The sequence below is a fragment of the Falco cherrug genome, chromosome 6 (assembly GCF_023634085.1).
Source record: "Falco cherrug isolate bFalChe1 chromosome 6, bFalChe1.pri, whole genome shotgun sequence".
Taxonomy (NCBI): domain Eukaryota; kingdom Metazoa; phylum Chordata; class Aves; order Falconiformes; family Falconidae; genus Falco; species Falco cherrug.
The window spans coordinates 76,420,930-76,442,239 of record NC_073702.1 but is presented as its reverse complement, the minus strand read 5'-3'; the positions used below and the strand labels follow the sequence as shown (position 1 = coordinate 76,442,239).

The window sequence follows — 21,310 nt, the reverse complement described above, 5'->3', positions numbered from 1 at the left end:
CAGGCTGAAGAAGGTTGAAACCCATGGCTGTACAGTGAGAGCAGAGGTGAGGTACTTTTATCACTTTTAGAGTGTGTCTTTCTTGATTATGGGAGAAATCCATGGAAATTACACTCCTAATCTGCAGTCTTTGGCTACTAGACTAAAATGGAGTACATGTGGCCCTCTCCATAAGTATCTGTTTGCATAGGACCTTGCTTAGTGGAGTACAGTGACCACAGTCTCTAAGTGCTGCTCCTGTATAAATACTATTATTGCAGCAGTTGCACATGCCACTTTGTATTTCATGCTCCTGATTCCATTTCTATTAGTGGCTGTGTGTCATTATCACTCACACAGATACCAGCAGAACCTGCCATTTGTAAATGCTGGCAGATGGCAACACAAGTCCGTTACTAGGCATTACAATGTACTGTTTAAAACCTCAGGACAAATATGGTCACCTATAGATGCTTTCAGATTGTCATCTGGCCATAGACATCCACTGCTCGTAGTGGTCATTAGTAATTTCAGCTAAACCTTTGGGGGTTTGGCGTGTAACAAAAAGTCAAGCTGGAAATATTGTAGTTGAGCAAAAAGCCTGAAGCTCCAGGGGTAAAATATAATGTCACTTTTAGACTAGGGGGAGTCAGAGAAATTTTCCTAGGAAGATAATGTAAGAGCAGTTACAGTTTGGCAATTAGAGCAGGAGAAGAGGTAACTGAATACAGATCCAGCTGGAATAGCATAGAAGCAGGCTGGATGAGTTGGAAATGAAATCATTAATCAGCTAACATAAAGAGGAAAAATATCTCTAGGAGGGTTGGTCAGCACAATATCAGCTGCATTAGGACTATGATCTACAATGACTGAGAGCTTTTTAAGAGCCAGGATGTTGCAATAACAGACCAAGACTTAGTAACTAGATGGCTTCTTTTATTGTACAACCTGCTGGGTTGTTTTTCACACTGCTGCCAACTCTTTTTTTTCCAAACAGCTTCACTAAAGTATGTTCCAGAGGGAAGAGAACACATCAGTGAGGAGCTAGTCATTGACAAAGAGCTGAGCAACACTTTGGGACAGAGCCTTCTAGCAACAAATGCCCACAGAGAGGTGCAGCTGGGGATTGAGACAGTCACAGAAAGTCCGCAGTGCACTCCTCTTTTAAATACTTTCTGCCCCAAAGCTGATCTCCTTGTCATTAAGTTCACCTTGAGCTTGTTAAAACTGTGAGACTGGGGAAGAAATTTGGTTTTATGGTTAGGGCATAGGAGCCAGGAAATTTGATTTCCCCTCTTCATTTTTCTCCAGGTTTGTGTAAATCACTGTTGTTTGCAAAGTGTTTCAAGTTCTTCACATTGCTTTAAGAGAACAGTGCAGTGCTATTATGCAAGTGTTTGCAGCTCTTGGTAATTGGAAACAGAGTTTGGTTTATTGTCATACACAGCATTTCCCTAAATCAGGAGGCAAAAATATCCAAGGTAGAATTCAGGAAAACCTGGAAATACACAGCCCTTTCTCTGCTAAATTGAGCATAGTCCATTCTTCTGAATTTGCTCTTTTGCTTTCCCTGCAGTTCTCTTGTGCCTTTCTGATGTGAAAGATGGAGAATGCCTGCCAGCAAGGACTGAGAAGTTCTGAATCAAAGAACTGCTTTTTATAAAGCCACACTCGGAGACCAGTCTGATACCAAAGCTGCTGTTCTTGAAGGTATGCAGAAAGAGCTCGTAACACACTAAAACCTAAATGTTGTTTCCTGTTTTGATGCCAAAACGGCACAAAGTAACTGTTCAGAGACTAATTTTGTCTTTAAGCAGCAAAGGTATTTATTTCATGCAACGTTGGGGAGCTACCCGATTCACACCGGACCAACTAGCTCCAAAGTTTTCAGTGAAAAGTTAGGTGATTTATACAGTTTTCATGAGAGGTTACAACATCTTTACATACATATTCATTTGATTTTGACACCAAGTCATTCCATTCATAATAGGTGGGATCGAGGTGGAATAGACCTTTCAATTTTCTTTGTTAAACGATTTCCTGACTGAATGGTCTGCTTATCTCCTTCAGGTGCCCACCTTATCTTTTCTAATTATTCAGAGCACATTCCTTTAACATTGTCAGTGGAACCTTTTCTAATTATTCAGAGTACATTCCTTTCTCAACACAAACAGAGCATCACCCAGAGCATTGTACCAAACCCATCCTGACAAATCCTTTTTTTTTTTAAGACCTTGTTCTGTTTCAGTTTTGGTCTGAACAATTAGCCAAAAATTCTGGGTTGTGGGGTTTGTTGCAGTTTGAGAGAGGAACAAGAGATGATACCAAATATTTCTGTCCTGCAGTCCTGGTCACAGCTGTTTCCCTAGAAGAGAGGGAGTCCTGGAGGTTTTGTGTTTTAATGGTAAAACACATAAGCCATCCACTTCCCTTCATCTCTTGCCCATGTTCTGCAAGAAACATTGCAGAATCTGTTCTTCCCTCTGCTGTTATTTCTATTCTTTTATAGTTTTCTGTCCCTTTTTCCTACCTGCCAGTTTTCTTTTTGCATTCCCCAGATTCTCATCTTTCTGCTCTCTTGCCTTGTTCTTTCTCTCCAAAATCTTTTGACACCCAGGCTTATCATAATTTTTCAGAAATCTTAATTTGCTTCAGTTCACAACTTTCTTTGCATGGTAGGGGCTCCAGCAATTCCTTCTGTTCACTGTATCTCTATCCAGCACTCTGGTGACCTGCAGCTTCTTGGAGAAATCTTTACAGGGAAGGCCTTGCTCAGCCTCAGTGACTCCAGGGTGGATGGGCCTAATGATGCAAGAGGTGGTGGAAAAAGGAGTGTGCTGGGAGGAATGCCAGCACACTGGACAATACAGCTGTCAAACTAAGTCTCTCCTGAGCATGTATAAACTGATTTTTGGAGGGGCTCAGAGCTGTATTGTGTTTGGAAGAACATAATGAGAACAGCCAAAGACACAACATTGTCCCAGGGTTATATGTATGGCTCGAGTTCAGATTCCTGCATCAAAGCACAGAAATGCTAGAGCTTTTCAGCAATAGTGTATGACTGATTATTTGTATTATTTTCCATACAAAAAATATTTCTTAACATTGGTCTTGGAAATGACTGATTTATTTTTTTTATTGAACCTTTCTGAAAAAATATCCATGTGAAACAAATGTGGCAAAGGAAATTTCAGCTTGAAAGTTCCAGCATAGCAAGGCTTCATTGTGGAAAATGTGAGGAAATCTTAATATAGGATATTGGTGCCTCCACCTTTGATAATAATTTGAAAACTGAACATTAAAATACTGACAGTTTAACGGAGAGTAATGAGCCATCACTTGTCAAAAATAATATTGTAGGAAAAGGTCAGCTGTTTGGGAAAGCAAGTGCCTGTGGATTGACAAGGTTAATCATAAAAATAAGTCTATTGCTGCCAAATTGTCTGTTGCTGGGTAACCCGCAGCTGAAGGAAAGTATGTTTGCTTAATGGAAGGAATTTAATGATTTACCATCTGTGTGAAGTTTTCTTCAGTGAAGCATGTAAGACTAAAATACATGTTGCGCAGACAAGAAGCAACCAGCTTTGTTGGTGGACAGGGTATGATCAAGACATGAAGCTCAGTGCAGTTACCTGCACATAGGTAGGTGCCTTTGGCTGACTGGGAAACCTTAGCCTACCCGATTGGTTCTTCTGATGCTGGTCTAGAAGGAGCAGGTATCGTAATTGTGTCATATTGGCCAGCCCCGTGAAAATGTCACGCATATCACAAAGCATTTAAAACAGTGCTAGAAGGCCATCTATGAACTGACACAAGTCTTTAAAATTACACTGAGCTACAGATTAAGAGACCTTCACCACATGTGTCTACAGGTGGAGCAAATGTCTAAGCTCCCATTATAGAAGGCAGACCCTGGGGAGCAATTAAGCTGATGAGCCACTACAGACATTGTTCAGTTGCCTAAACACGGGTGTCTAGAACCATTTGAGGTTCATAGGGCATATGAGATATCTGTGGCAGCTGGCAGGTATGACAGATACAAGGGGAAAATGAGCCCTTCTGGAAGACCATCTGTAGACCAGGCAAGATAAATCAGGGCATCTCAGATGGGTCAACACCTTTAGTTAGACAATGCAGTCTACCTGCTACATTTGGTCAGCTAATCCCTCTCTAGACTCCATTGATAATATTGGCTACAAGCTCAATTCAGTTGGCTGAACATGAGTAGCAGTAAAAAGCTTCTTTATTTAGTTTTGGTGTATTCCTTAATGGACTTAAAATAACCTCAAATAAAACATCCACACCAGATCAAATAAACTACACATGATTTTTTTATGGAAAAGTTTCTTCACAGGCACAAGAATTGAAAACCAACCTGAAAGCATGATAAACTGAACTCAATGGCTAGGGCACCTCACTCAAAATGGAGAACGTTCTGCTTCTTTTGACTGGATATTACTTGATCGTTTAGCTGGTTCTTGACATGTTTTTTGCATGTGGCAGTCCTTTTTTGCTGTTTGGAGGCCTTTTGGTGTCATCTGGTCACACCCTATTGTAAATTTCTCTTACCCTCCAAAACTGGGTGGCTAGATCCCAGTTGCCATTTGGAAGTCATCCATCCATCTCTGTCTCTGCCAGGCTACACCAACAAATTAAACAGTGACAGACACCTGCACAAGGCAGCAGAACTCAATCCATCTATACTGTCAACAAAGTACTGGCCTGGCTTGGATCCAGGCAAACTAAAACTTTCCTAAGAGATTTCCATACGGAGTTCAGGAGTTAACATGGGCCAAGGATAATTTCCCAAGACAGAGAAACAGAGGGAATGACCAGAGAAACTACTTTAGATGACTCCCTTCCAAATGTACCTTTGTAACTTCCTGAGAAGCTTCTGTCTGCAAATTTAGTCCACTAATCACTAAAGTCATCAGCAAGAGAGACTAAATTGGTACATGAAGAGGAAGAAACCTCAGTTAGGATTTCTGTTATGGGCTGCCAAAAGGATATTTCATTTGACTACATAAAAAGATATTTTTTCTGACTATAACATATGAATAACTTCTTTTTGTTTGTTTGTTTCAGAAGATTTCTTTAAAAATCCCTCCAAAACCCGAACTATATGCTGATCAGATGCAGCTTATGGAATTATAGTCATCTTGGTTACTTTTCTGCAATTGGGAGGGGTGTCTCAATTGAAAACAAACTACATAAATGGTTTTTCAGCTGTTTTTCAACGTTGGTATATATTCTGCAGCTGCTTTATAATCATAGCAAAAATCAACTATATTATTCATGCTGTCAGGATTTAAAATTATGGAAAATTAGGGAAAAGAAGCCAAAGCTTTTCATATTTGCAACCTTTTCCTCAGCTAAACACATCAGGTCCCTCCTAGCCTATTTTTGTATGTTCCTTCCACCTTAGATCATTCCATCCTAAAATAGTTAGGTTACTTTTAATAATGGAAAAACACTGGGGCATTTTATGTGATAAAAAAATTCTCTCCATAGTTGATTTCCCTCCGCACATTGCAGAGTACCAAGTCTAGCTTCAAGCAAACTCCGTTAATGCAAATACAAAATAGTCTTTTTTTCCCCATCATTTTGTTTTGAATAAGTGACAATTACACAGCATGTTAGATGTGATTGAGGCATTCACCGAGTGGCATGGACTTGTCATTAGAGTAGGATGATTACTAAGGTGACTTATCAGTCAAAAGGCATTACATTTGCCATGGCTATGTTGTAGTTAAGCACAGATGAGGCCCACAAGCAAGCATTGCTCTGACAAATATAGTTCATATAATGCTCAATTGAAAGAGTTTTCCAAGGAGAGGGAGTAGGAAGAAACTTATTTGGCACACATGATTTCTCTAAACTGTCCCAAGCCACTAGCTGGTGATTCCGCAGACACCAACCTGTGACCTGCTATAGGAAGACACTTCATTCTTTTCCTGGCAGACAAAAACAGCATTTGTTTTTTTTCCAGAACATCATTTGCTGTGCCTGCATTTAGCACATATTCCAGAAGTGGAAAGGTTCACACTGACAGACTTCTCCCTAGCTAAAGTTACTTGAGTAGTTGTGGTTTACTCAGAAACAAAACAAACCATATATGTATTAAGACAGGCTTCTCAAAAGATATTACAAAGGAGAGATCTCATTTTAGAGATAAAAAAAAAACCCCAACACAAAGGACTCTCTTGCCTAAACAGAAAGCTGGAACACAGTCCTAGTGTCCCAGGTGCCATCTCAGTGCTGTATCAATGGGAACCCAAAAGACAGTTAATGTTATTTATTGCTGTGACAATTCTGCAGCCCATGCTATCTCCTTGCACCAGTTCCCTTGTCTACTATTATAGTACTTGAAACCTTATGCCATCTCTCTAGTGCAAAAGAGAAATTCTACTTACTGCTGCTCATTAAAAAAGAAATCATTCCCCTCTTTCTAAGGTTAAGTATAGTTTCCAGGCAGAGCCTGACAGCAAAACTTACTCAGCCTACCTGAAAATCCAAACTGGGCTCAATTTTCAGAAATCTGTATTCATGCCTTATCTGTATTTCTTTGTAGAATTTTTGAGAACAGAAGTCCAGTTCATGCCCCGGAGGGAGCTGCATTCCCTAATAGATGATATGAGTCTGTACATCTCAGATAAGTCTCTTAAGTTCACAAAGTGCTCTGAGATTTCAAAATACAGCTATTATGGAAATAGCCATTGTTATTATTGTTTTTAATAGCTGCTGACAATCGTGAATATTTTGAGGGTAAGTGCCAAGTTAGAAGCTGTGTTTCTGAATAGAGCTTTTCAAATACACAAGGACTCTTATTATGTTTTGGGTAATTTCGTGAGAAGCTTTATATTGGTGTGTCTGGACTATCATCCAAGAAACATCTGGTGGAAGGGATCAGACCGACAGAACAAAGACTGGCAGTCATACTTACATGTCCCCTTGTGGAGGCAGTTTATGGTTTTGGTTGTGCTAAAGATATTGTACACTTTGTCTTTGCAGGGCTTTATTGAATTTACTTGAGCTGTCTGAAACTCAGTGTTTCCATTTCATGGCAAATGTCGAAGTTTCACTGTATATTTTCATTTCCAGTATGAGCAAAACCACAAGTATAAAAAATTTCCTGTCCCTTTAGAAAAGTGCTGCTTTAAAGAAACATATATTTAATGTTATGTTATATGTTATAGAAAACTTTACTTCAGAATGAAATTGTTACTTCAAAGCTTATTTTGGATTCTTTTTATCTATGTACTAGTTCATCATCTCCTGACATAACAGTTCTAGTGGTCCAGGATATGGCACATCTCATCACTCTCTATCCTGTCAGGATATGGTCCAGGTAACGATGTTATTACTGGGCAACCAAGTGAGCAGTTTCCAGTGGACGGGATTAAACTACAGTTACCTAATTTTAGCTACTTTCTTTGTGTAGTGACTACGCTGGAGCTGGTGGCCAAATTCCTGGTTTGGAGAGGGATTTCCTACAGCAAACAGAGCCTGGATTGTAGTCCAAGTCACTCTAAAGTAGATACCTACATTTAGGCAGGTGAATTACTTTCCAGTCTCTATTGCTTCTGTTGACTAGTTCTCCAGTAAGTACAACGGGACAGCCTGGATTGTGTGGTAGACATGCACATTTAGGTTTGAATTTGGTGCTGAATTTCATGCTGTCCTGTTCACCAGTGGGATGAGGGCTTGCTGAGGACAAAGTAATAGCAATAATTTGAAGTGGCTTGTCCATTCCGTTATTGTTTTGGAATATACCTGAGACCATTTTGAACCTGTCACCCAGAACACGTAACCAGATCAGGGCACATCGAAGGCCATCTTGTCACCGAAAAACTTAGTATATTTTAAAGCTGTTAATATCAATTCCTGCTGAGGCAAAGCCCTGTAGTTAATGCAAGACAACTCCAAGCCACCTGCGTTTACCTGAACCTGTCTCCACTAGGATCTTGTGTTGACTGAGCTGTTTGATTTAGCAATCAGATATAAAAACAACATTTTTGAAGCTTGTCTAATGAAGATGCTTGGAGAGAAATTCTTCTGACCACATGTCAATGTCTGAATCTGAGAAAATTACCTCAGGCTCCCTTTATTGTCAATGGGAAGAAACAGGCATTTAGAGTATGAGTCATCTGACCTATTTTAGATGTCCATTTTGGAGTGATGAGTTACAGATGAAATGCTGACTTCTCTCCATTGAGTACCAGAGAAGCAGAGGGTAATTAACTTAGATGTAGATGTCTAACAGGATTACATGAACTCATCCCATCCTCACTTCAGAGTACAATGAGGATATGCTTCACCTTATCAGCAGCAAATAGTTTTACCAACATCATGGCTGATATGGGATCTGTCCCGAAACTAATCTGCATGGAGATGAGAACAGCAACTAGAACTGGAGCTCCATTTTCATTTGAGAATGATTCACAGCCCACTGAGGTCAAGGGGAATCTTTCCACTGGCTTCAGCAGGCTTTGCAAACCCTGGGATTTCGGCATACATTAATTTAGCAGCTGGGTGCCACAATTTAAGATAACATCATTCTTCTGTTTTTTATTATTAATGTTTTGCCAAAGGTTGCCACTCTTGCAGCAGTGCTGGCAGAACAAAGTGAGTCATAGACTAATATGGGGGCTCACTCAGTTGTAAGTGCTGTGTATATGCTATCCTGTTAGTATACGTTAACACAAGAATCCCTTCCCTTGGTGCCTGAGTCTCCTCTGGCTTGGTTGATCTCCACAGTCTTCATTATCACAGCAACCAATACTTATTCCCTTTGTCCATCTGATCCAAGGCTGCCACTGGTCTGTGGTTTACAAAGAACAGCTTCCCCATCCAATCTGGGTGTTAACCTCCTTCCTCAAAGAGCCACAGCAGTCTGGTCAGCTGGCCCACCAGAGACAGGAGTAAGTGAAGGAGTCTATTTTAAACTGATTATATAGGTTCCTGTTATGATCTATGAAGGGCAGGTTACCTCCAGCTGAAGGGAGGTGGGATGATGTTTCATGTGGAGGGTTCCTGTCTCTGACTGTGCTGTAATGGGTACCTGTGGGTAACTAACATTTACAGGACTGTAACCAGAATGTGAATCTGTCAATAACTGTTTCCATGACATACAATCTCTATCCTTACACCATTTGACCATCTTGAAGCCTATATCTCACTAGCAGGTCTGGTGGATTAAACAACCTACCTCTGGTGATGAGGGGACTGAAAGTACCTTTGGTAAGAATTCAAGGTAGACAAAACTTTTGGGATAAAACTGCATGTTCTTCCTCCCTCCCAGACAGGCAGAGGTGTTGCTTATTTAAGGGAGAACTGATAAGAGGAGATACATTATTGAACTGTATTACTGAAGTTTGAAACTTCATTAATTAACAGTAACTAACACGAAAGGACATTATAGCTTTTGGGGCAAGTGAGGACTTTGGAGAGAAAACATGAGGGTTTAAGGATTTGTCTTATTTTTGTGGCATTGTGGGTGCTTTTGCAATACTTATACTTTTACTCACCCCACTGCTACAATGTTCCTTTTCAGTTTCTGGGAGAGATTACTCTTTTGTGCCTAGAGAATACCTCAGAGGACATACTATTGCCTTACGAGCTTTACAGGTACCAACAAAGTAGCAAACTCATGTTCCCCCATATATCCAGGTCAGTATGATAGGACTTAGTCAAACTAGGATCATTCAAGTACTGATAACATCATTGTCCTAATTGTATTTCTACAGGAAAAAAACGGTAATTTAAAAACTTTGCGAAAATAATATTAAAGTTGGATGGCTAAAATACTTTTTCATTTTAAATAGCAAGCAGGATTCATGGCTGTTGCATGGTCTGAGGAATTTCAGATTTTAGTAGTAATGGAAACAAGGAGAATATACGCAAAGTTTAAAGCCTTAACTCAATATCTGAGACACCTGGGTTCCAGTTCATCCTTCCTTATAGGTTTCTTGTGTTGCCTGGATTAAGTCTGTCAGGACAGGATTTAATTCAAGCAAATCCAACCACCACAAACCAAATGGTTTGCTTAAGACACCTCTCTGTGCTCCCTGTAATGTCAAAACGCACTTCCAAATGGCAACCGGTCTCATTCAGATAAGGTGCATATTTCTCCACCAAGAACGCCTGTCTTTCACCATCGACTCTAGAAGTCTGGATGACCAGTCTAAACTAGATTTGAAATTTCTAAATGGTTTTGTTTAGCTGAAATAGATTTTTTCTAATATTAGGATAATAAAATCCACTAAAGTACATGTGACAGTTTTTAATATATTCAGTTACAAGCTGATAAATAAGTTTTGCTTCTAATGTTAGGGTTATAAAATCCATTTAAGTACATGACAGACAAATATTTTAATATATCCAGTTACAGGCAAAAATAGATTAATATTATCCTGTCAACTCCACGCATTAAAATGGTCACAAGTCAGTAACACGGAAATGATAAGTAAAAAAAAGCTTCATAATTATGGTTCTTTATTTACCTCATCGTTTTTGTGTCTGCTGTATTCAGGCTGCCAGAGTTTTTCTAAATAACTGTAATGGATAAAGATGGCCTAGAATTTTTCCTTCTGAATGAATACAGAGATTCTCTCCTAATGAGGAGGTGGAGCCTGCAAACAAACAAACAAACAAACATGTTTGCAATACAGACTGAATAGAAAATGCTCTTGGGGAAGGATTATCCAAATGACAAGCATCTCTACTTCCAGATAAGCCCAAGTGGGTCATGGGGCTTTGCCCCCATGCACTGATGTGAGTTCAACAAGACCACATCAACAAGCCCCTTTTGCTCCCAGGCTCTGTGCTTATGTGAGTAAAACAAGCCATTAGCTGTGCTCTGAGCAGCAGGGCAGGTGGCGTAGCACAGCTTGGATCTACCTGCCTAAACCTTCTTGCATCCCAACACAGGAGGGAAACTACCCACCAGGAATGGTCCCTGGCATACTGATAGCCTTTGAATCATGTCCAGACATTGCCTGAGGGAATGCTGATTTTGCACAGGCCAGAACTCTGCCACGAAGCGTGCTAGCAATTTAAGGAATGTAATGAAGAAGAAGAAGAAAGCTTTGTTGATATCCATAGTTTAATTTTGGGGCATTAAGGCACAGAAAGATTTAATCACTTGCCGAAGAGCAGACAGGAAGGCTGTGGCAAGGGAAGGAACTGAACTCAGCACTCCCCAGGGCCCTTACCACAAGACTGTTTGGTGGTTTTTTTCTGAGGCTAGGTTCATCTCTGTTTTTTCAGTGTAATTGAGTGCAGAAAGTATTCACAATTGCTGTTTTTAAACATGGTCTATTACAGAATTATCTGAGCCAGTGTCTTAAAAGTGAGACTATATTTTCCAATGTACAGATTACTTAAGCAGCGGAGGAATTTGTGTCATACATACCTGGAGATGCAGAACACTGCAGTGATGCATAGCTTTTTGAAGGACTTTTATCTTCTTACTAGTTTTTAACTGCAGAGTGGCCCTTGGAAGGTAATCAGAGGGACAACTCCATGTTAGCAAAGCATAGCTGAGCCATTTTTAAACACGGAGGAAATAGCTGAAAGTTTCTCTGTGCAAATACAGGAAATATCCACTAAATTATTTACTTATCCCCTGATCCCACTTTTGTTTTCTGTCAAGTATCAAGAGCAATGAGTGCAGCACCTGACTGCAAGTTATTAACACTTGTGGGAATTATTTTCTGCAACTTAGATGATCTCTTCTACTCCACTGTCATGAGACCTCCCTGCAGTACTGCATCCAGCTCTGGGGCCCCCAACATAAGAAGGGCACAGAGGTGTTGGAGCAAGTCCAGAGGAAGCCACAAAGATGATCAGAGGGCTGGAGCACTTCTCCTATGAAGACAGGCTGAGAGAGCTGGGGTTGCTCAACCAGAAGAGAGGGCCCTGGGGAGACCTTATAGCTGCCTGCCAGTACCTAAAGGGGGCCTGCAAGGAAGCTGGAGAGGGACTTGTTGCAAGGGCATGGAGTGATAGGACAAGATGGGATGGCTTTAATCTGAAAGAGGGTAGATTTAGATTAGATATCAGGAAGGAATGCTTTGCTGTGAGGGTGTGAGTCACTGGCACAGGCTGCCCAGAGCAGCTGTGGCTGCCCCATCCCTGGCAGTGCTCAAGACCAGGTTGGATGGGGCTTTAGGCAACCTGGTCTAGTGGAAGATGTCCCTGCCCACGGCAGGGGGTTTGGAACTACTTGATCTTTAAAGTCCCTTCCAACCCAAACCATCTGATGATTCTTATACCCCTGAAAACGACATTTCTCACCACTGCAAAGGGGTGAAGTGCTAGGAAGTAAACCCTAAAGCACCTTTCAGTGCAGAGGTGTGGGATGTGCTGCCTGAAAGCAACATGTAGCTGCAACTCAGTTAACTTGGAAAACTCAAGCAATTAAAATGTTAGTGCCTAATATCTAATAATATCAAGAAAGTAGTATGGTAGTTTCTCTTCTTTGTCTCACAGTCCCACTCTGTGCCATTTTTACAGCCAGCTTGAAGCCTGGCACTTGTATAGTGAGGATTAAGCACTACTTGGCTGAAATGGTCAAAAGGCCACGGAAAGGAACTCAAGACAGAATACCTGTGACTTCTCTCACTCACATAAATACAATCTGAAGGCTGAAAAAGAGACCTGAACATGATTTTGCAAATTTGATAAAGACCATGAAAACAACAGAGGGTCTTGACATGAGGCTTCTGGTGCCATCCCTGCTGCTCAGCACCCTTAAACACACTCAGCCAAGCAATGTCTTTCACATGAAGTTAAGGTCCAGGGATGTTGCCTTAGCAGTGCATTGTTGCATTAGTAGTTGCCAGGCAGGCAGCTACACTGAATGCTGTCCTTAACAGAGTCATTTAAAAGGTACTGTTGGTGCCACCACAGCTTATTGTGGAACAGAAGTTTTGTCTTCCCCATTCTACCTAATAAGAGATTTGTTATCATCAAGTCTCTGTTGTGTCTGTTTCCCAGTCTTTCTGTTTTCTTTCTCCATTAAACATTGTGTTTCAGATTGAACAAGGAAACCTGTTCTTTTCCATCCAAGAGAAGCATCTCCATGAATTTCCACTCATATTTTCCAGCATATTTTTATGGGATTCAGTCTCTCAGCTATTTTTCTCTTCCAAGTGTCTCTAAATAATAAGTTGTAATCCTGGCATTTCTGAATTCCCAGTGTGGGTCCCTTTATAAATTAGTAAGAGTAAAATTACCCAAATCCTAATATGAAAGAAAATTGGCCTCCTTCTTAAAACTATTGTTGTATCACAATGGTGCTGAGAGGCACAAGCCGGTAATGGCACTGCATTGTTACCAGACACTGAGCAGAAATAGTAGGAGATCAGTCAGACCTTGAAAAATGTACGATCTCAGTGAATAACTCAGAGGCAGAAAGAAGAAAAAAGTGACTTAATGAGTATCACACAGTAGGCAATAGCAGGGCCAGAGCAGTACCATCAAGTTCATCTCTAGTGCCATATGACTGCACACTTGAACCCTAATCCACTGTCTGTCTGCAGTAGCTGGATAAACAGCCATGTTTGCTTTGGTGTCACACTCCTGGTCTGCTGTATTCCTGCCTTTGAAGCCTTGGAGCTTCAGTTCTGCAGGCAGTGTTTGTAAACCCAGAGTGTCCAGAGACACCATGGTGTAAACACAACTAGGTTGCACCATTTGGTTAAAGAATATCAGTATATACTTCAGCTCTGTCCCCAAAAGTATTAAAAATACCTTGATCTCATCTCCTACTCTGGTAAGCCTTTCCTCTGACTACCTTTAAATAAATCTAACAAACTCTCCTCAAAACAAATTCCCCTTTCCGTCCTTCAGTGGAACATGCAACACCAACACAAGCAAGAATGCAATCAATGGAATCTACCAGAGGCAGCACTGGGTGGGTTTTATTGTCCTCATGCCTATGTTCAAAAGGGCCCTCTAGTATTTGCCATTCCATAGGACCCTGCATGACAAACAGCCTGTTTTGTCCTGTCTTGATTCTGCCAGATCCTAGTCCTGCTACCAAAGTTAAAGAACAAAGAGAAGGACCAGTTTCACCTGTGCTGTTGGGGCACTGCTACCTCTCAGCATGATTCCCGGACAAAGTGGAGAGAATTGAGTTTTGTCATTCAAATCAGGAAGGAATGAGTCCAAATCAGCACTAGGTCATATGAAAAAGAGACAAAGGAGAAGAAGAGCTGGGACTAGTCTTGAGGCTGGGGAGAGTCCTGAAGAGCTGGCCTTCCTGCTCCCAGTGCTGCTGGAGGGATCTGGGCAGGTATGGTCCCAACCCTACACACTGTGAGCCCTTTCTGATGTCTGGCTCCCAGTGGCATTATTTCTATTTTGTTGCTTCCAGGACACTTCTGAGCTTAGGATCACAGACAGTCAAGTCTTCATTGCCACCATGCTACAGTTACACAGAACTGTAGAGTCTTGAGCGATTCAATCTGTTCACTGGCTTTTTGGTGTGCACGCAGCTGCAATGCATTGCTTCCCAGTTCATCCTTCCCTTTAGCCATGCTCTTGCATGTCTTGCATGTCATTGCAGTCTGCCTAGAGGTGCGCAGAGGATGAAGATACAAAGCTACTACACAGTGATATTCCTGTGATGGTAGACTGCTGGGTGGTCCATTCTACAAGTTGTATGACTTTTTCCCATGGTCTTAATGACACAGAGGAACCATGAAGTGCAGGACCAAAATGCAAAGGAAAGGAAAATTCAGTGGAGTTTGCTACCAAAAACTACTGAATAAACAGTTGGAAAATTACGTGAACTGCAAGCAAGTGTCCCCTTGTGATTATTGATGCAATATCCAGCATAACAGGATATGAATTTGTCTTTGAAACCTTGAAAATGAGAGGGTTAGTGCTGTTCATACTACTATTAAACTGAGATCTGGGAACACTGTCACCGTGTTAAGTGTGAGCAGGTTTCCATCGTCAAATTCCACACCACGGGCAATACATTTTGTTTGTCTCTTTTCCTGACATAATAGTAGTTTTCATATTATGTTAGCACCTTTGGTGCCATTTCCTTTCCACTCGCAGTGAATTAGTGTCTGTCTTCTTACGCCTTTGAAAGAAAAACCTATAATACGCTTCATACTTGGATGTTGAATTAACCTTTTCATATCGCATTACCATCTTTCCCTTTCCACCTCATGCTATGTTTCTGCTTTGTCTTGTTTTCATATTGCTTCTCAAATTAGTGCCTTTCATTTCATATTTGTGAACTCTGGGGAAAAAAAAGTTTAAAAAAATTATCCCTCAGAGGGCAGCCTATTGCCCAGTTGAAAAGAGCTGGCTTGTCCTGTCAGGGACATGACACAGCTTTACTCCACATGCAACTGTTCTCACAGCTTACATCTTGTCCTCTCTTTTTCACCAATGCAGAATAAGTATCAATGGTTACCAGCTACAAAAGCTGATGGCATCACTGTTTAATACATGTGAGCTTCTGGCTTTAGTTCCATGATATACTTACTAGTCCTAGTGTGGAAGCTGTACAAGTTTTTGTTTCCTCACATCTCAATCGCTGGTCATTCATTTAGTGTTAAACTGCTATTTACTCTCACCTCAAACTGCCAGTAGCACTGAACAGCTCTTAAAAGTGAAGAATAAAGGTGATATAAAAAGTCTTAAAATCATCTTTCAGTCCTGCGCATACAAGATGTTCTTGTGTTTGGGGTCGATTTTCTGCTCTGGGGTCAAACACTCTGGAATAACAGCTGCAAGTCCGGTTTTCCTGGTGAGTCTCTAATTGCTATGGTGGAGAGCTGTACTCACTTTGACTGCATTAACTAGCAGTATTATATGTAAAAATGTTTTTAGTGAAAGAGCAAAATTTCTTGATCCAAGCTGGATTCTTCAAGGGGGCAGCTACCTTCAGTTACTGTAGGGGGAAGCTAGGGAGGCTGGTGTCCCTAGACCAAATTTAGACTTTGTAAATAACCCCTCAGGCAATAACATGCAAGTCAGTGCAGACATCCAGAAGAAAACAATTTACAAATTACTATGCTTGAGGTTGCAAATACCAGCTTAAACAAGATTTGGTTGTTGAAAACATAAAACTTCATGAGCAGACTCTTGAGAATTCAACTTAAATGCTGATTCTGGTTTTCATAAATGGAGGTGAAAGCTAGAAGCTCAGCTAGAGGTCTCAGCTCAAAAATGAGCTTCCAAAAGTAAGACTGCAGAGATAGCCTAATAGTTAAATGGTAGGAAGTTGTAGGAATTCCTGGAGAATATGATGAAATTATCTCCTCCAAGGAGTTTGAAAAAGGTGGCATTTGTTAATGAAAAAACTTTAGTGTGCATCAGACTTGTTTTGAAGTAAGGAGAAAGCACCCAAAAGGGACTGCCCAAGTAGACTGTTTGCAGTCCTCTACTCAGCCTGAAATCTCAGAGTCTTCACAGAAGAAAAGATCTGGACAGAGCAGCTGGAGATAAACTGGAATAGCAAAGCCGTTCTGCTTTTCTAAATGACACATGACTCTTTTTGAGAGACGTGAATTCTGTGCTGATAGGGACATAGATTCATAGCCCTCTCTAGATATCAGGAGATATCAATGATTGACAAATGATACCAAACCCAACTCAATATTCCTAGCTGAAAGAGCTCCAAACATTGAGACATCTTATCTCTGCAAATTGAACTACCATGTACTGGCAAACTGGTAATTCAGAATAACTCCCTTGTTCCTACAGATTAAGGATACTTCCCCCCCACACCCCACAAGTGGAAAGTAAGAATAAAGTTGAAGGATGTTCTACCTTGGTAGCATCAAGTAATTACTCAACCCATACCCTGCTTTACATCAACAATAGGAACTTGCTTTATATATATGTATATATTTACAACAAATATGTATATATGATTTCATGGTGAGTTCATTTTTCATTCAAAGTTTCATATAACCTTTCAGAAGTGAATACATAGCAACTTTATTCTTCCATCTCTCTAATTTAAAGAAGACTTTCTTAAACTGAAGCAAAATTTCACAAAACAATTCTAAATTACGGTCCCCAAAAATTGGGTCTGCCAAGATGTATAAACTTTGACCATGCTTTGTTTGTAAACAGATAATCTAGATTGATCTGACGTGCAGAAAGATAATGCTGGGTACAACTTGCTGTTGTTAAACGACATATGAATAATGCACTGGATTTGGGATCAGTCAGCTCTTCTGGTTTTAATCATTTATTTTCTTTTCTTCCATTTCGTAACCGAACTGTTGATGTAATCCTACCCCATGTGAATGCTAAGATCAGAGTTTCACAATAAATGAGATGCCATCTAAACCAGCATGAAAGAGCCACACAGTGTAATCTAAGGTGCCCACAAAAATTGGAAGAGGATTAGGCTTCTGATGTAGTCAGTGGGGTCTCGAGGGAGTTATTAAATTCTCAGCAAAAGGTTTTAATCTTGCCTCTGGTTTCTCTTTGCTTGCCTGAAGAAATTCAATGCCTTATTTCAGTAGTGAGAGGATGGACCATGCAACAAGTGGGAAAGCAGGAGATCTGGCTTGGTTTGAGTGACATCAGGCTGCCTGAACTGAGCCTTCTGTCATGCTTTCACCAAGAAAGGACAAAAAGAAACATTAGGTAAGCTGATCACGTAGCACAGATCAGGAAACTTTCCAAAGGTTTTTCTTTATCAGCATTTTAAGCTTTGTCTGAGTGCTAACAATCCGTTAAAACAGTTACTTCCCATCTAATGACTGCACCTTGAGAATCTATTTCTTAGATAAATGTGTGTACCCAGGATAAGAACAAAACTCACGGGCAACATCTGTACTAGGGAACTAAACAGAGCCACTTTGTCTTCAAAACTGATGACCTTGCTGGGAATGGTTCTGGGCCAATTTTAGCTGACCTGAACCTTGGAATGACTTAGAAAAGTTGTAGCTGGCCCAGCCCAAAACAGTGCTGACAACTGTTCCATGAATTTAACAAGGTGAACAGTCGAATTCCAGAACCTTTGTGGTGCTGGCATTATTTAATTTACCAATATCATGGTTTTGTGTGCACTATATTGGTATAATTGTCAGAATGCAGCAATCTTCTGCTTCCTGTCACGGGAATTACTGTGTCTTTTGTGGACTCTAGCAGACAGTTCTTCCCAAATTGGGATCAAATGGTAAACTCTCTTTCTTGAAAAGACTACACTGATTTGATCAAGCTATTTAAGACTCACTCTCATTACTAGCCATGTTTTTGAGACACCATATCTCTCCTTTTTTAGCCTTTTCTTATAGAACAACTTCCTTTTATAATTAATATCATATATACTCTACCTTCCTAGACTAAACTGATACTTGCTTATACAGGCAAGCCTTGAGAAGCATTGCAACAACCAGCCACATTCAGTTGAATATCTGCTACCAAGGAACATTCAGGGAAGGACATCTGCACTGAACATCTAATGAGTAGATGCTTGATTTCTTGGGTTCGGTGGTATCTTTATTTGAAAACTGTATGAGACTTTGAATGAGACCACAAAGGGGCACTGGAATAAGTTGTCAGTGGAGGAGCTCCACCTGTGGTGGAGTCTCCATCCCTGGAGATATACAAACCCTCAGATACAGCCTTGCACAATCCTGTAGCTGATCCTTTTCTGAGCAGGAGGCTTGGACTAGATGAACTTCAGAGGTGCTTTCCAGCCTCAGTGATTCTGTAAGGACTTCATGTGCTCTTTTCATTGGATCAAGGTTTGGAACATTGGTCTCTTTTCACCCAGATAAGAGTCAAAGTCCCTTTTGCCTGTTTTTTCTTCCCCTCTACCCATAACTTGTGCTTTGCTAGCTGCCCAGTTTAAACAGCAGTCTCACAAACTTTTTGTCTTATCTGTTCAGATTTTTCAGGCCAGCAATTTCTGTCACTGAATCAGAATTTTATAAGCTCTGGGGAAGAACTGTTCCATCTCCTAGTACTTATCTATGCCATGAATACATGCAGACTCCTTTGTGCTTCTACTGACTTTGGAGTGACTTGGATGGGCTGGGGGAATTTTTCAGAAACACTTGAGCTGACTACACACAAGCCAGACCCAGTCAAGAAGTAGCTTAGCGCAGGGAAGTGGTTTCTGAGGATGGGAATCATTAGGTTGTAGCATCTCCTGAAATCTCCATTCTGATAATGGTATGAACTACAGTGTTTGTTCTCTGATGGAAAAATAGACATTCCCTTTCTGCTCTCCTCCTCTGTATCTTGCCTACATTTAGCTCCTAGCAGCGGGATTTGGGAACTAGAGCATTGTGTGGGCTAATGAAGCCACCTAACTCTTGGTAGTACTCAATCTCCTTTAAAAATAAGGTTTGTGTCTGTGTCAGCGTAACACCCAGCATGCTGCCAGTGGGGAATCCTGATGTGGGGCCATGGTCCCAGAGAAAGGGATTTTGTTTCTCTGAGGTGATAACTATACCCTGAGCAGCACCTCTGTGAGACTGATTCCCTTTGAAGCTGTAGCTAGTGGCCAATACTGAACCACCATTACCCCTGCAGAGGGATTATTTTTTTTTTTTTTAATGCCGTAGCTGTTCATTGCAAAATATATCAACTTTTGGAGCAAGGACTCCCTTCAGCACCACACTAGTCTGATACCATTTGGTTTTTCTCCCTCCAATCTTGTGACTTGAGTGTGGAGCGATCCAGCTTCAAGTCGAGAGGAAAGCATCTCCCTGTTATGTCATTCTCCTCATCTCAAAGCATCTATAACCTGCAGAATGAAGCCCTCTTACAAGAAAAACATGTACCTGAGTCTGTGAAACAGAGGAGGAAACTGATTTCTCCATTTCATAGAGGATGGCTAAGCTTTTAGGACAAAGTTGCCTTGAGAAGGCTGTGAGTGCTGCTGAGCCCTGTGCTGCATGTGTGTACTTGGTTGCTGAATTAAACTCCTCGAAGTCTTCAGTGCTGGGATCCCTGGTGTGTAAATCCCAGGCAGCTTCAGCAGGGAAAAAGCACAGAGGCATTCAGCAAAGCTGAGGTGGCAGCATACCTGTGCATGGCTAGAGTTGCTTTCTGGTGAAACTCAAAGCATTTAAAATCTCTCAGTTTCCTAGAGATTTCAGAATTTAGGCTGCTACTGCTATACTGAAGCACCTATATTCCACTTAGATTGCACACATGCTCTTGGGGATCTTAAAATTCCCTATGTCTGAACAGAGTAAAATAGGCCAAGCAGAGAATGATGCTAATGGAGCTTAGCATATCCAGGTACTGGAATTAAATAATGTAGTATATATCTGCTCTTCAATGTGCTGGCTGTGCTTCAGTGTGCCCAGGCTAAAAGTCAAGTTAATGGCATTGCAACTACAGAGCTGTAACTTGCATGCACCAAACCCAAACCCTGCATATGTAAATTGATAGATAAGCCTGGAACACGTATTTGGGGGCTGGAGCAAAATTTGGCATTGTTTATAAAGACCAAGAGAGCATTATGATGATTTTTAGGCTCAGGTATTGGATATGAGGTGTTGCTCTGGTTGCTTGCCAAGTAAAACACTGGTGTGTCACTGGAGTGAACTCAGAGCTTGGTTCTGCTGTGGTGCTCTGCAGCTGTGCACTCGGGGCTGAGCATCCTCTAGCGCAGCTCTGGAAGTCCTGCCTTCAGTGGTGTGACTGTGACCCCTCCGAAGCCCTGCAGCAAACAGCTTTCCTCTGACACTTCAACACAGCAATCCCCCACCCCAGCCTCGTATTCCCCATACTCAGCCATAACGCTGGGAGACAAAACTCCCAACGTTCCTTCCCCTGCCTGATCCCACAGCCTGGATTTATTTCCCAAGGCTGCTGATGGTTGAACGACGATTGTTTTTGCTCAGCGATGGCGGTCTGAGGGGATTTGCATTGTGAAGTTTCTTGACAAGGCAAGGAGCAGAGCGGTGTGAGAGGAGGGGGTGGGTGGAGAGATGCTCTGCCAGCCAGGCAGCCAGGCAGGCGGGATCGCTCTGGCAGTGGCTCTGCCTAGCTTTCACTCTGCCTCCCCAGGGAGGGAGCCTTTCCCTCACTCCAGGCTTCTCCCCTGCCACATGAGAGGGAGGGAGAGAGGAGAAAGCAGGAGGGTGCCTTCACACTGACAGCACCCAACTGCCCGGCTCACATCTGCAGCAGGCAAACCATGAGGAAGAGTCTCTTTGCCCCTACAGTCACTTCGCCTTTGATTTAAAACCTTCACCCACTTCCACAAAGGACAATGGAGGAGCAATACGTTTCCAAACTCCACCCCATAGTGGATTATGGAGCTGGGGTCTTTCTTCTGATCATAGGTGAGTTCTGCCTTCACAGCCTGCTTGTTTGCTTGAAG

At 41.5% G+C, this 21,310-nt stretch overlaps 1 protein-coding gene across 1 annotated transcript in view; it reads left to right on the top strand.

Moving 5' to 3' along the window:
* The first annotated feature begins 945 nt into the window (after positions 1 to 945).
* Positions 946 to 21,310, top strand: part of LOC102052608 (opsin-5-like) — a 28,749-nt gene continuing 8,384 nt past the window's right edge. The window contains exon 1 of the mRNA XM_055714722.1: positions 946 to 21,272. Within this exon, the coding sequence (XP_055570697.1) occupies positions 21,200 to 21,272 (73 nt within the window). The 5' untranslated portion in view covers positions 946 to 21,199. The remainder of the gene's footprint in view (positions 21,273 to 21,310) is intronic.